Here is a 14,978-nt window from a genome sequence, read left to right as displayed (position 1 = left end):
CATGAAGATCAGTATTCAATCACAATGAAGCCGATAATAGAATTTCGCTATCATTGCATATCAGCTGGAAATATCATAGCTACCAGTTCAAGCTGCAGCAATCGTGTGTGTGTGTGTGTGTGTGTGTGTGTGTTATGTTATGTATGGGAATAAATTAGACAGGCCTGAAAACTGAAACTTGTGGAATTGGCTTGTTTTTAATTTGGATAGCTTATAATACTTTTAAAAATGAGATCTTTGGGTGAGGATGTTTCACAAACGAAAAGTTTCGACACACACAAAAATGGCACTTAAAATTCCAACATTTGTTGGGAAAAGCAAGACACATGGACGTAAAAGTTAGAAAAATAAGTAACAAATATTACGAATGAAAGTTTGAAGTGTAATTATTATTATTATATGTTGTTTATTTGAGTGGATTACCTCAATGTGAGTGCCGTGTGTAGCTCGGCATCTATCCAACCCTAATTCAGTTTTTTTTTTGCCATGTGAATTCCACCATTTCCTGAGCGACCAGCTACAGTATCTAATTTTTCTTTTAATTCTTGCAGTCAAGCCATCATGTAATGTGTACACTTTATCGGTTAACGTGAATCGCCCCCCTTATCTACAAAATAGATCAGTTAATTATTATTAGTAGTATGATTACTATTTATTATATTACTTATTATTATTATTATTATTTGGATATTGTTGTTTCTGCCAATCTAGCGTCATAAAATTTACAGTGAAGTAGTTTTTTTTTTTTTTTTTAATGAAACCTGCCCGGAAAAGCATACTGAAAAGTAGATAGGTTCACAATATGCTTTTGTTGGGTACAGTAAGGGTTAGTTAAACAGATAGACCCCTGCTCTGAATAATTTCTGTAAAGTCAAACGTAGGTAGGTACTTTTTCAATTTTTTTTTTTAAATCGATTGGCGGTAGTTTCTGCCCTTCATCATCCCAGCAAGTTAAGAACTCTAGTCAGCATGATTTTTGCAATTGAAAGTGAGTTACCCAATCGCATATGAAGGCACCGGAGTCCCCCCCCCTCCTGAAAACTCGGATTTTTCATTCCGTATACAGGCAAATCGTCTAGCGAAGACGCGTTTATCAAACGAAAATACTATTAGTAGACGGTAGATAGTAGTAGTGCGCAAACTGTGCAGTGTGTTGATGGTGGGTTGTATGGTGTACAGTGCCTCTTGTGAGAAGTCGTTGAACTCTATGGAAGTGCCATAGAGTTCAAGTCGGCTTTAATAACACTAAAGCAGACAGGCCGTAATTCCATGTTCCTGTACAATGATCGCTATTCTAGATCCGATGAAAAGAAAAAAGAAAAGAAAATTTTCTCTGTTTCTTTAGTTTGTGACTAGAATGGAGCATATTTTCCTACCAGTCTACGTCGTGAATTTTACCGTGAAGTATGACGTTTTTATTTATTTATTTCTTATTTTTTTTTTTTATACGAAAGCTTACGAAAGGTTTTAAGCCTATCGTGCCGTTTAGCACACTGAGTTAAACTCAATGTGATAAACATTCTGGGGTAATTTCTGCAAATTTAATCATAGATACGTTTTAAAGCCACTTCAAATCTCCAGTAGACATCGTGGCGGTCTCGTTGGTCAAAGAACATTGTCTGCCACATTTTTAAATACGCATATAATAATGTAAGAAATGCACAACAAGGTCAAATCATGTTATGATGTAATATTTGTCCTGAAATAATTGACAGAAAATCTAAAAGAGTAAGTAAAAGTGTATTTATGCTATATTGAGCTAAAGTGCATTACAAAATTCATGTAAAAAGTATTCTAAAATATTTAAGATATTATTCAGTTGGAAATAAAATAATTTAGGCTATTGAAGAAATATATAATAATAATAGTTGGGGAAATATTGGAGAAGGAAGAAATAGACTATACAAATAAGCAAAAGAATTAGATAGTACGCCTGCTCTTATATTACGAGTATATAGTGCCACTGTGGATGACTTATTTCGTATTATTATTATGGAATATCAATGTTAATGAACAGTTATATAATCAGAATAATAAAGTAAAAAAAAAGAATAATCTATTATGTATTGTGTAATAAAGTCTAATCTATTGCGCACTTTTTCATTAGTAGCAGAACAGCTTATTAGTTCCGTTTAATAATCAATAGATTTATGTTTTTTTAAGGCCATTCTCTTTATGACTTTGGGAAAACAGGATATTCAGCCTTCCTACAAATGGAATTTTTTATTTGCGATTTATATTTCCTCATGCAGCTCACAAGTTGGATATATGGATAGTTTATCGAAAGTCGAAGTTCTCGTTCTTTGGCTATATATATCATATTTCAAATGAAAATGTTCTTGAATAAATAATAATTGACTGCACAAATGCCAAAAGTAATAAATAATAAGGAATACAGTGATTAATAGCAACTGTTTTAATTCCACAGTAAAAAGGTTTTGATAGCACAGTTTCACGTAAGTGGATGGGAGACATCTGACAGATGTCATGCATAACGAAAAAATAATTACATCTTTGGTACAGTAAATGCAAGGTATGATTTACGAATGGATACCTGTATTCTTAAGCAGTTTTACTATTCGAATACGGAGTATTCGAATAAAAACACCAAAACTTGGCACAAGCTAAATACCTGTCAGTCAAAAGTATTTGAATGCTCAGTTTTTTTAGTGAGGCCCTCAGTCTTCCGTTTTTTTATAAAATAGTTTCGTTTGTTTGACTTAAGACCAATATGACGTTATGCTTACACGTTCCCATGGCAAAAATCAGTAGGTGTTAACGTACATATACGTGAATCTCAGTACCTCAGTGACAAGACGTTTGCCATTACTAAATATTCCTGTTGGATTTAACTTCGGTTGCATTTATGCGTTTACAATTGGCGATAGGACTCACCGAGAAATTTTCAGTTCTTTTGACTTAACCGTTTTTTTTTATTATTATTGTGGAATAATTTTTATATTTCTAGAATTATTTGCAATTTTTATTGTTGAAATAATTGGTCAGTTCAAATTAATTCTTATTTATTCCAAAAACCGAATCAGTTCAAAATAATGAGTAGTGATAAATAAGTGTTTTGACTAACCTTGTTGAATCCCGCAACAAAAATTCTGTTCATAATGATGCTACAGTAGGAATGTAAAATTCAATCTGCTAGGCTAGTCCACAATGACTTCGAATTTTCACATTATCTGAAAGAGCTTTTTTTTTTTTTTTCGTCTAAACTATAGGAGAGAAAGCATTTCTGGAAAGTTCGAAACAAGTCACTAACACGACAAATACTCTCCCAACTTAACTGTTGTCACGTTAAGAGACCAATAAGAATTTCCACATATACGGACAGTAATATAATAACCAAAAGCTAGATGGACGTAACTTAAAATTATCTCTTGGTTCCCTCTACTGTGTATTACAAGGAACCGCTACACCTGAACACACATGCTGATACAGGGAAAAACATGACTGTATTGTATCTTTGGCTAATCGCCATATTTATAGAAAAGGCTCAAGGTTATCGCGGTTTAAAAGATACTTTAAAATCACATGATCTGATTTTATGATGTACATCACTTGGAGAAGAAAAACAACAACAACTGAAGTTAATACGCTACAATGTTTTCTGAGTGTAATAGGACAATGTTCCGGCATCTTATTTCATATATCGAAACTACTTTTCGGATGGGGGAATAGAGTTCAAAATCATGGATCTTTCAGATGACGTAGATGTTATATCTCAAGTTAGGTTTAATTTTTTTTTTTTTTCTGTAGAAGCTTAATTGCAATTTCTGTTCTAGCCAATAGAGAATGTGATACAGAAAAGTTTCAGTGGCCATCTGAAGCCTCTCACCAGCTAACATTTTTTTTATGGGATTCAAGGATGAAATGAAAAGATCATTTAACTTGCTGGGCGATCTCATTCCGAATGAAATAGAAAGTTAACACATTTTGACCAAAAACCTTCAAAGCGAGAATTCTTGTTTCGAGATGGAGATTTCCAAAAACAAAACTCACATTTGAACACAGATATACACAAAAGAATAATTTTAAAATTATGAACTAAGCTCTTATATCTAGCATGTTGCTGGAAATATACTCAGTCTTGGCGAGAGGTAGGGAATGACTGCCTACCGTATTTCCAAAACAGATGGAACTTTAAAAGAACGCCAACTTTGGGGAATGAAAATGTATTAAAAGATTTATTTATGTTTATTCTAATTTAAGAAGTCTATTTTTTTTTCAATTTTATTATACAAGCTTGCGCAAATCCAACGTAATATATTCCTAATCGCAAATATTTTTCAGTTTGATCAAAAACGAGATATTTTATGACATGAAATACCTAACTGGTGAAGAATAGATTAGAACGACTTGTCCCTAACATTTAAATCAGTCCAGACTTTCAAAAACAGCGAAGTATTTTTGATTTGATTAATGTACAGCAGATCACAAAACTCATTTATGTATCTACAATATTTTAAAATGTCATAACTTTATGGGCTGGATATCAATTAATAGCATGCCATAGTTTGGGTGGAATAGTCTGGCATAGCGGGAGGCAAGATTTGAATTTCCAATCCAAGTCTCGCTTCCCACTAATCTTTCAACATCAGTTCCACCAAATTAGAGATATGACAAACATCAGGGTGTATTCCCTTTTATATTTTAGTAATAATAGTTCAGCTATTTTATGATTTTCCGATTACCTTTTTTTTATTTTGTAGGTTACATCTCCAATGTAAGAAGTTAAGCAGGTTAACGAATTCAACATAAAAACTCTTCTGCTTTTTGTGCATAAAGCGATAAAATAGTTGAGCATAGAGATTGAAAGTCGATTCTTTGCTTTCCAATATCGCCAATTTCACATAGAAAGATAGAATGGCTAATTTTATTTTCCGTCTATCGGAAATTAAGATGACAAACTCGTCTTTCAAAAAATAAAGGACGAACATATAAATCAACAAACACTTTTCTTACAAAGAGTTTATTCCTTGGAAAATTTATTATTAAAGAGCTAAATGATTTGGATTCAGTTCAGCGCCATAATAAACTATAGTCTTTTAAATAAACGATATTTTTAAAAGTATATTTATTTTCGTTTTCGTCATTTATTTCCTTTTATTTAGATGTCTTTAAATTTTACCTTGTATTTACTTACATTTATTTCATTCTCTACATTTATTATTTACAGTTTCCTTCATTAAATCATTTTTTAATACTAAGACGCATATAAGGTGGTCATATTTATTTACATTTTATTGTGGACAAAAATGTAAAAAAAAAAAAAGGGGGGATTTAAAATGTTATATCTTGTCTCTGTATAATAAAATAGTTTCGTTTGTTTGACTAAGATGTGACCTTATGTTTCCATGGTTACTATAGCTACTTGCATACCAGATGGCAGTAGTCAGCGTGTGTTGCCGATGCAGATTGCAACTGATGCAATGCTATGGTTTCGCAGCAATAATATGTTTCATCCGTGCACTAAACAGGGAATAGCATATTGTGTGTGTTCTCAATAATAATGTTCTGAAATTATTTCTATCTCAGTGACACGTGATAAAGTTCTGGTCTTCTTAAAATTGACAATCATGTTTTTAATCCCGTAAGTCAGTAAAATCGATTTTAGAATATTTCTTATCATCTAGCACGCCCCAAGAACCCACTCAACCTCGACGATGGTAAGACCGGCTGTCGACCGATTTAAAAAAAACAAAACAAAAAAAAAACTAATAGAGTGCTATCCATGCCCTCTTTGCAACCTTTTGAAGTCTGTTCCGCGCACCAATAGACATTAAGAAAAATCTGCTATTATATGAAAAATAAAATTGAAAAGAAAAAACTTGTTATCTGTTTCCAAGTTAAACTGTGATTTGACTCAATGGAGTTATGCTGTGATGGTTATGAAAGCAAAATAAAGATTTATTTCAAGAATAAAAAGTACACGCAACAAAATATGGAAAGATCTGATGTAAGTATATGCACGTGGGGCAATGGCGTTCAAAGAACTTACAATCCCAAATAGAAACAGAAAAATGTTCAATGGTTACATAATGGTGCAGAGAGTATTTAACTATCATAGGGATGCATTAAAAGGCTAAGGGAATGCCTGTGATCATTCCCATCGTATGTCATAATTTTTTTCCTTGTACTGAGAAGGCTAAGATGTTAGTGCTCTGGTCCGCAAGGTGCATGTGTGATTTCTAGAACACGAATATAAACTTCCCGATAGTATTCATACGAAGTTTCATACAACAAAAATGCATAACAATAATATTAAATACCAGGAAGTCCGAGGTTCCTTTCTTTTTTTTTTTTTGCTTGGCTAAGACAAACGGTTAATGTCTTTACGGAGAAATGACTACAGAAAGTTTAAGAATTTTAAATGAGTTTTAAAAACCTTTCGTGAAATCGAACACATCTTTAAAAACTGTTCAAGAACCATAAAGGAAACCATGAAAAAAAAAAAATCGAGATAAACTCACTACTGTAACTGTTTTAATAACTCGAAATTAAGTTGATTTTCGTCATAATGAAAGAAAGAACCCCTAACTGACGTCTAATATAATTTTCGAAAAGTAAATACAATTACGAATTAATAAACTTACTGATAACCAATATTCATTCAAGACAGGCAGCGTCGAAGACGAGGCAAACAACTCCTTGTAGAATAGTAGCGCCTTTCTGTTTAATCAGCGAAGCATTAGATAGCCGAAACTAATACTAGACTCGAGGAACAAGTTTCTAGTTGATGTCCAAACGGAAATTGATCGAATCTAAACTTGTTCTTCCCACTACCACCGTCTCCGCGCACTTTCCGTATCACTGAGTCGATTGATACGTGACTAGCATATTAATCATTAGTTTTCGTGCAGGGAGAGCGGAGGCAACTTTTGACTCACGATTGTGGTGACCTTGTTTCTGTCTTCCGTTATTTCCGAATACCTATTGACTATGAACCTGTGATGTGGAACAATCTGGCCTCACTGTAGACTTTTCTTGATCTCCAACAACTTTCTTATGACTGTCAATATAGTAACAATAAGCAGCACAGGAATGCTACTTAATAGCTAATGCGAACATACTCAAGGCTTCTGGATTTCATCACTTTTTGCCATCTGTCTTCAACAGCAACAAAAAAAAAAAAAAAAAAAAAACTGTTAAACAAGCTATCAGTCGATAGCTGCTTAAGAATCCCAGGCAGCCCCTAGCAGATCATGATCGTGCCAAAAGGACTACAACTTTAGTATAATAATAATAATAATGATCGTTAAATATTTTCGAAATGCATTGATGCAAACAGTAAACTGGAAACGATATCGCAACTTTTATTAGAGATAATAAACTTTAATTACTTCTCTAAAGCTTATATTCTGTAGCCAAATGACTTGTATTTGATTGCAGAAGTTGAGGGTTACTACTGTAATGTAATAATATAACTCCAAGCGATGTTCATTTTTTCTAAATATTCAAAATATTCAAAAAAAAAAACAACTTGGATAATATGCACAATGTTGGCCAATTAATGTTATCATATCCTATGTGATTGACAAAAACCGTGATAAATACCAGTTACTGTGGAATTTAGTTTATCCAGGACCGAATTTAAGCAAGATACAGCTTCGGATTTTACACTGCAAGGGCCTCTCAGTATAGATTACCTAAGATATTCTCAGTAGGAGAGAGGACCTAGAACTTATAGCTTAGGAGTTACAACAACTCTTAAAACCGGCCTTGGCTTTATTGTTTGTGTTAAACAGTTAGTGAGGAAGGGCTTCCTCTGAAGTAAAAATAATCTTAGCTAAAGAATTCGTAAATTGTTACTTGTCTGTTTTCAGAAAGTTTTTTTTTAAAGAAATATTTATTTTCACACCAAATGAATGTTAAACACTGAAATTTTAATTTTGCAAATAATTTATTTACTAACCGTTTTTATGTGAAATCCATTCACGAAAGGCTGTTAGCCTAAAGTACATTAGCATTAGAAGCGTGGACGGGCAAAGGCTAAATAATCTGCAAATCCTACTCTAGAAACCAAAGGCGAAACTGCACGTTTGCGAGCCACTTCAGCACCCCAATAAGTTCCGTGGTGGTTTCACACAGGGCGATGAAAATCATCGACCATCTAAAGACAATCCCTAAACAATATTTATGTCTATGGTAGGATTCGAACCTATTAGTTGTAGGAAAAAAACACTCCATCAACAAGGCCGAAATAATAACCACAGAAAAATAAAATAAAAATATAAAATAAAATAAAAATCTCTGAGGTGCTATCTTAGATCTCTGCTCGGAGCATTGTACAACTTGTTTGGGGCTACTTTGCAAGCCTTGCACGCACGCGCACACACACACACACACACACACAAACAGATATGGCCTATTAGCATAAGTATCGTTGAAGACCTTGCGGCAATAACGTGCTATGCCACAGAACATCAAAATGGAAATAAGTTAGCCAAGGAAGACAGTAGGCGTCCTTACATGCTGCACTACTTCGTTAAGAAAATACAGTAAACCCTCGATTTAACGGACTTCGGATTTAACTGACAAAATTTCCAGTCCGTATGTCACATGTGAAAATTAACACCCTGTTAATTTTAAAATGCTTTTAACCAAGATTTGCTTATAATTAAATTAACAGGTTATTTTTGTTATTAATTTCCTGTTATTTTTAACAAATTTTGGCGAATAGGCCATCATATGTTGGAAAAACACCGTAGTAATTTAGCCGACATAAATGAGTCGCCGCTCATAAAACATGTTCGGAGAATGATTAGGACGTGATCACTCCAATCGCACTGTAATTGGTTCTTTGGTCGCGTGGCGTGACCTTCTGCGGCAGTTTTATTACACACATTTTCGGAATTTTAGGAAGTTAATTATAAAAAAAAACAGCAGAATTCAAAAGTTCAAAAAAAAAAACTTGATAGTTTTTTCAAAGCAGGTTACCTAAACCAAGCGCCTCAACATCGAACATTAACTTCACATTAACTTATCTAAAAGTGTGAAAATTGTGTGTAAAACAATTTTTTATTTGATAAAATTGCAGTATAATGTTACAGATATTTTTATTTTTAAAAAATTCGCGATTTAACAGAGTTTCGATTTAACGAACACCCCTATAAGTCCGTTAAATCGAGGGTTTACTGTATTCATATGACATGCAGAATTAAATAGATTCTTTCGGTTTCCATTATAGTCCCTGAAATTTTGAACTCTTCATTTATAAATATCTTACAACTGCCTAGAGCAGCTCAATAGAGGACAGTCAGTACGAATATAAAATAACATGTTTTTAGGGTCTTGTCTTATTTCGAGATTATTACAACTTGGAAGGCAACAACCTATTCGAGATCTTCACATTTAGTTTGGTTTAATGATTAAACATTTTTTGTTGTGAATATTACATTCGCTACGAATGGAGATGAGGTAAAAGTCTAAGGATTGCCTTCCTTTATAGTAAGAAAACTGTTTGTCAGTTTTCTTCGTTGCCCCATTTTCACCTCACACTTGTACCATCTTGTTTCCGATTTCAAAAATGTTCAAGAAATATAAAATAAAAATAAAACACTTGTGACAAGTGTGTGTTGACAAGTTATACAGTGATCACATTGCACCTTCAATGTTTTTTTTTTCCGAATCAATGGCAAATTCTCAATTGTGTGTGTGGGGGGGGGGGGGGCGATTGCTTGCGTCTACAACTCAGATTTCGTGCTTCTATGCACCACTGTACTTATTTTAAGCTCACAAAAAATAAATAAAACTTAAATCTGAAAATCCCCACAAGACGTGTACTTACGTTCCAAACCAGACATCTATAAGTGTGTCGGATGACTACGAGGTTACCAGCACAAGAGGATGATATATAGGTCATCCAACTTCATTCTTAGCATTACTAAAATGTTAGGGAAATGAAAGCACTCCTGCTTACAAATATTGTTCACTGCGCTTGATTCTGTGTAAAGCACGTGTAATAATCTTATCATTCCAGCTAAAATGAATTATCAAATCAAAATCTGTAACGTCAGAGCAACTCGATTACATCTCGCAATAGAAATGTGATAACGGTGTGAATTATCAAAATATTTATTTCTGTAGAAATATTTGTCTGGCATATTTATGTATACATAAAATACCAGAAAAAATTTTAAAAAATTATCAGAAATGATTAAGTTCGAGTCTCGACTTTATCTCTTAAACCGACTGATGGGTGGAGATGAAATTTGGCGTACGATTCGTTGCGAAATACATCCACCGCTTTTTGTTTAGATCCAGGTTAAACAAACTTACCTGTCATTGGACATTGTAAAATAAAACGATACGAAACTACTTATGTAATACAGTTGCAGCTTTATCATTCTTGTGATATAGAAGTTTTGCGATATTATGCCAAAAGGGAACAAAACAAAGCGTGGATTACGCATCACATAACTGCGAATGGAATGGATACTTTTTTTTAAAATTTGAATCATACAATCATGAAAGGTCGTAAACTTATCGTACGTTTAGCAGCATGGGTAACACGAGTATCACATTATCCCAAAACCTTTCTTTAAAGACTAAACATAAAAGTAAAGTGGTTTGCAAAAGGGTTTACAAACCTTGTATAAACAAGGTGGTAGATATCTTGCACAGGGAGATCAAAATCGTCAGTTATCTATATATCATACTCATCTCTCTCTCTCTCTCTCTCTCTCTCTCTCTCTCTCTCTCTCTCACACACACACACACACATACACATCCTGGTGGGACAATGGAAACATCTCCGAAATATGAAGCAGACCTCTTCGTCAGTCTTATCCTTTAACTTTTGTTTAACTTACCTTTCCTTACTATTTCATAAACCACTTTCAGAATGCCTCCTCTAATCTTTCGCCAGATTGACATAAAAATACTCAAATAATTGATATTTTCCTGGAATTTGATCGAATTTGGCACGGCCTTCTTTTTGCCATCTTATGATCCCCCTCCTACCCTACTCCTTGTAAGTGGATTGGTAGCTTCCTCTCCGCTCATTCATTTCCTTGAAGAAAGACCATGCCTCGTTCTCCCTCACTTCTGATACACTTCATTCACTAACCAACATGCATCGATCACATCACCTCCATAACTTTTTAATTTACCAAAACGTTTGGTATTCTTTTTTGTTCTAAATGTTACTCTCATTCTACTCAATTCATAACACTTTATAAATCACAAATCCACCCAACGTTCGAATATTGTTCTCACATCTGGAGTGGCGCGCCAAAAATTTCCCTCATTTGTTTATAGATGGCTTTTTTTTCACTGACTTCCTTCAAATGGCTTTTCCACAGACGTTCTGTTTCTGCATTATGTCTTTTCTATGAGCATTTCCATGGATGCTGCTCCACTGAACTGGTCGATACTGCACCTCCACTTCCTGCACGCACACGCACACACACACACACACAAAGATCATCGTTAGTACCCAAAATATTAAAAACTAAACTCGAAAGAAAATACGAGAATGTTAAAACGAAAACTTTCTTACTTGCCTCAGTTTAGTTTTCAGATAAAGAAGACTTTCGGTCTTCTGTGTCAATAATTTTTATCAGGCTGCTGTTGATGAATGTGAGTCATGTGATAAGGACAATTGAGCAACAGGCGAAAGTTTTATATCACACAAAGCTTCTTTTTTCTGTAGCCCAAAATGAGCTGCATATTTTAATGTGCAGCGTATTGTATATTAAGGAGTAATTAAATAACATGCATTTTGAAGGACAATAATGCATTTCGAATCTTATGCAATGTCATCTTAAGTTTTTCTCTCTCTCTATCTATTATATCTTTCTTCCCTCCCCTCACTATAGGCGAGATGCATTCGGTTCCATAATACATGACATAATGACTCTCAAGACATAACACCTCTAGATTTATTTTAAGATTAGAAGAGAAATCCCAAGCACACATTGCTCTAAAAATTGCTTCTAAATTGAGGACATCAGACAATTCTGTAACCCGAAATACTTTACTGTTACAATGTTGAGTTCTCACAACTAGAGCTGACCAGAGTGTGTTCACTGATCCGTGTCAAGCCGCCAAGTTTTCTTGACAAAAGCAACGCGATGTAATGTTTAGTGTATTTGTTCATATAGTTTTTTAATTGGCTTATGGCTGAGAGTTCGAGCGTTTCATGATTCCTTGAGATTAACGACGTCCGTGTGTAAGAAAAACTAATTGTTTATAGAGGATGACACGTTGTGAAAGAAAAGTGGTTACTGACTGACAACAGCAAGGTGATGGATAGTTCGTTTCACGAAATGTAAAGCTCCCAATTAAAGAACAATGGCTGAAATGTAATAAGTAGACTACTTATTACAGTTCCGTGTTCCCTTATTCTTCATCTGGCCGGGATATATCCTAGAAACCTCTGCATTCAAAATCTCTCCGATTCTTTGTCTAACTTACCATTTATTCTGTAGTCGAATTTTTTACGATTACGCTATAACTCCAATCATCTCATTACTGGAATGATGAATTACTCAGGGAGGCATGCAAACATTTAAAAAGAAATTAAAAAAGCAGTGGCACTGAATGGGTAAGCATCATATCAAATAGGTTACACACTAATTAATACAGCCAAGTTTATGTGCAGATTTGACGTTATTTTTACAAGCTGTACCTATTTTTTTAAAAGTGTATTTACTTCGGACAGAGATCTGAAAATCGGTTTGAGTTCAAGTAAAAACTCTCAGCTCAATTGACATAACTCAAATCCAATCAAGGTATTTGAATTTTAGTTGAGCCTCAATGGCCTACATTGTTGACTCGTTTAACATTGCTAATCTGACTGGCATTTCGATTACTTCATAAAAGAGGTTCCTAAATAGCTGATAACTATCTAGTGACTTAAGTTGCAATCGGCTTATAAGAAGATATCAAAGTTATGATTTCAAACAGGAAGGAGATGGGGAAGAGAAAGAAGATAAAAGACGTGATCTGTATAGATAGGTATGAGATCTATTAAGAAAGGTCACTGACTGATATGGTACTGCAACAGAGCCAAATCAATCAGTTAATTTTCATGTTAATCAGTTTCTATATATGTCAATGCAATAAAAATAATTATTCCAAGGCAAGGACCGAGGGAGGACCTCCCATTGATGAGCATCTGGCTTGATGTAATACAAGAGTCCCGATTATAATGTCCGTCGTGTGAGACGACCTACAGACTCTCTCATTATAATGAATATAAAAGAGGTCAGGCTCTCAAGAGCGATGTGTAATACCTAACAGTGTTCATTTTCAGTTTAATTTTTATATCCAGTGTACTGTGTAGCTCAGCGGATGTGGCGTTTGCACACCGCCGCGCTTGGCCGCACGAAGGAAGACTTGGTTTCGAGTCTAGTCGGCGACTAGAGGAAATTTTTCTAAGCCTTTTTTCGACCGGTTCCCGAGTTAGTCGATCTCTGGCACGGGCAAGCAGGTTTTTCCTCCCGGAAACTCGGGTTTTTCGTCCTGTAAACTCAAGAAAATCGACCGTAGAACCCACATTATTTCAGACATTAAATATATTGTGTTAGGGTTAGGGACCACGAGATGGCGGCACATTTGAGCCGTCTCTCTTCACTGCGTACCGCTTAATTAGTGATAGCCTTGGGCCATCTGTCTCTGATTGGGTACCAGTGGAGATTGAACTGCCCACTCAGTCTCCAAAAGTTAGATAGGGCTAAATGGCCTCGCCTACTCCCGTATACGGGAATAAAAAGGCGTTAGTTGATTTTTGATTTTTGATTATTATTCTTGTTATTATTTTAGACTCTACTAATTCCACTAAACTCATCTCTTGTGGTCCATCCATTTTAGATGGACCACAAGAGATGAGAAATTTTAGACATAATTCCAATCACGTATCACCTTGAATTCTTTTAGTATCCGCTCACTCATAACCCGCATTTCAATTAACCATTCCATCTCTAAAATGGACTTTACACTTTTTACTTTTAAAGTGAATCCAATCTACCATTAATGGAAATTGATAATTTGAAAGCCTGCTCTCGAAATCAAACAGAAATTTGTTAAGGCACCAGACCTACAGTAAGCATGATAGTGATAGTAGGATACGCCGGATAATAAAATTCATCTGTTACTCAAGGTCATTTACAAATATCCAAGTCATAGTGGAATTCGAACCCACAGACACAACAGGTTAGGAGGCCACTCAACTAATACGAGAGGTTTTTTGAAATATAGTGCCGTGCAGTGCAGCAGTGGTATCGTGGAAAGTTGGAGCAAAAGAACGAAACTTATCCACTTTGAATCTTTCCCGTCTTCCAAATTCACAGAAACTTTCCCTGATGTGATCTCAACGTGCAATCGATCAAGTGAACTGTTTGTTCCTTCGCACATTCCTTAATCTTAATGCATGTGATTGATTATCCTAATAAGGCAAAAATTACATGCTAAAATAAATAGTATCATATATTTCATTTTAGATCTCGCAGTCTTCTATCACTATATCTCGCTTTGACCTTGAAATGCAAAGCTTAAATTTAAAAATGACGGCTCTACTCTACTCTGCAACTTTTAGGTCACTGATGCTTACGACTTTCAACACGGGTTGTCGTAACACCAAACTATTTGTGTTTAAAATAAAAGCTGAGTATATTCAGAGATCACAGGATCTAAAATGAATTATTAATACAGGCGCAGACATTCCATTCAGTTCTGCCTGCTTAACACCAAGCTTACTTAATATCTAAAACACTCGATTCATTAACAATTCGGCGTGTCATCTTTCTCTCCTGATTACCCTAGCTTCTTTCTACTTGCTTTGGAATTATGTTTGAACTGTTATTTCTATATATTTTCATATTTTATTTTCTCTTTCCTTAATTACACCTGTCATTTTTCTTTCCTATACTTTATATTCTCGCGCATTGCTATCTGCTTCTCATAGCACATGATCTGCCGTATCTTCTTCTCCTCCGATACTCAATTACTCAATATTTCCAAGT

General features: G+C 34.6%; 1 protein-coding gene across 5 annotated transcripts in view; it reads right to left on the bottom strand.

Annotated features, from left to right (window-relative positions):
- LOC150108542 (uncharacterized) overlaps positions 1-14,978 on the bottom strand; it is a 174,186-nt gene that overhangs the window by 37,458 nt on the left and 121,750 nt on the right. Inside the window, exon 1 of one of the 5 annotated variants that reach the window (XM_090390833.1) lies at positions 10,824-11,229. The exons of 3 other annotated variants lie outside the window; for them this stretch is intronic. In XM_090390833.1, coding sequence (XP_090246959.1) covers positions 10,824-10,887 — 64 coding nt within the window. In that variant the 5' untranslated portion in view covers positions 10,888-11,229. Of the gene's footprint in view, positions 1-9,799; positions 9,934-10,823; positions 11,230-14,978 lie in introns of those variants that run through there. One more of the 5 variants, XM_090390834.1, reaches the window with a different exon arrangement.

This window comes from Typopeltis vanoorti, chromosome 3 (genome assembly GCF_054136105.1).
Source record: "Typopeltis vanoorti isolate ZY-2024b chromosome 3, IOZ_Tvanoo_1.0, whole genome shotgun sequence".
Taxonomy (NCBI): Eukaryota; Metazoa; Arthropoda; class Arachnida; order Uropygi; family Thelyphonidae; genus Typopeltis; species Typopeltis vanoorti.
This window is presented reverse-complemented; position numbering and strand designations above follow the sequence as displayed.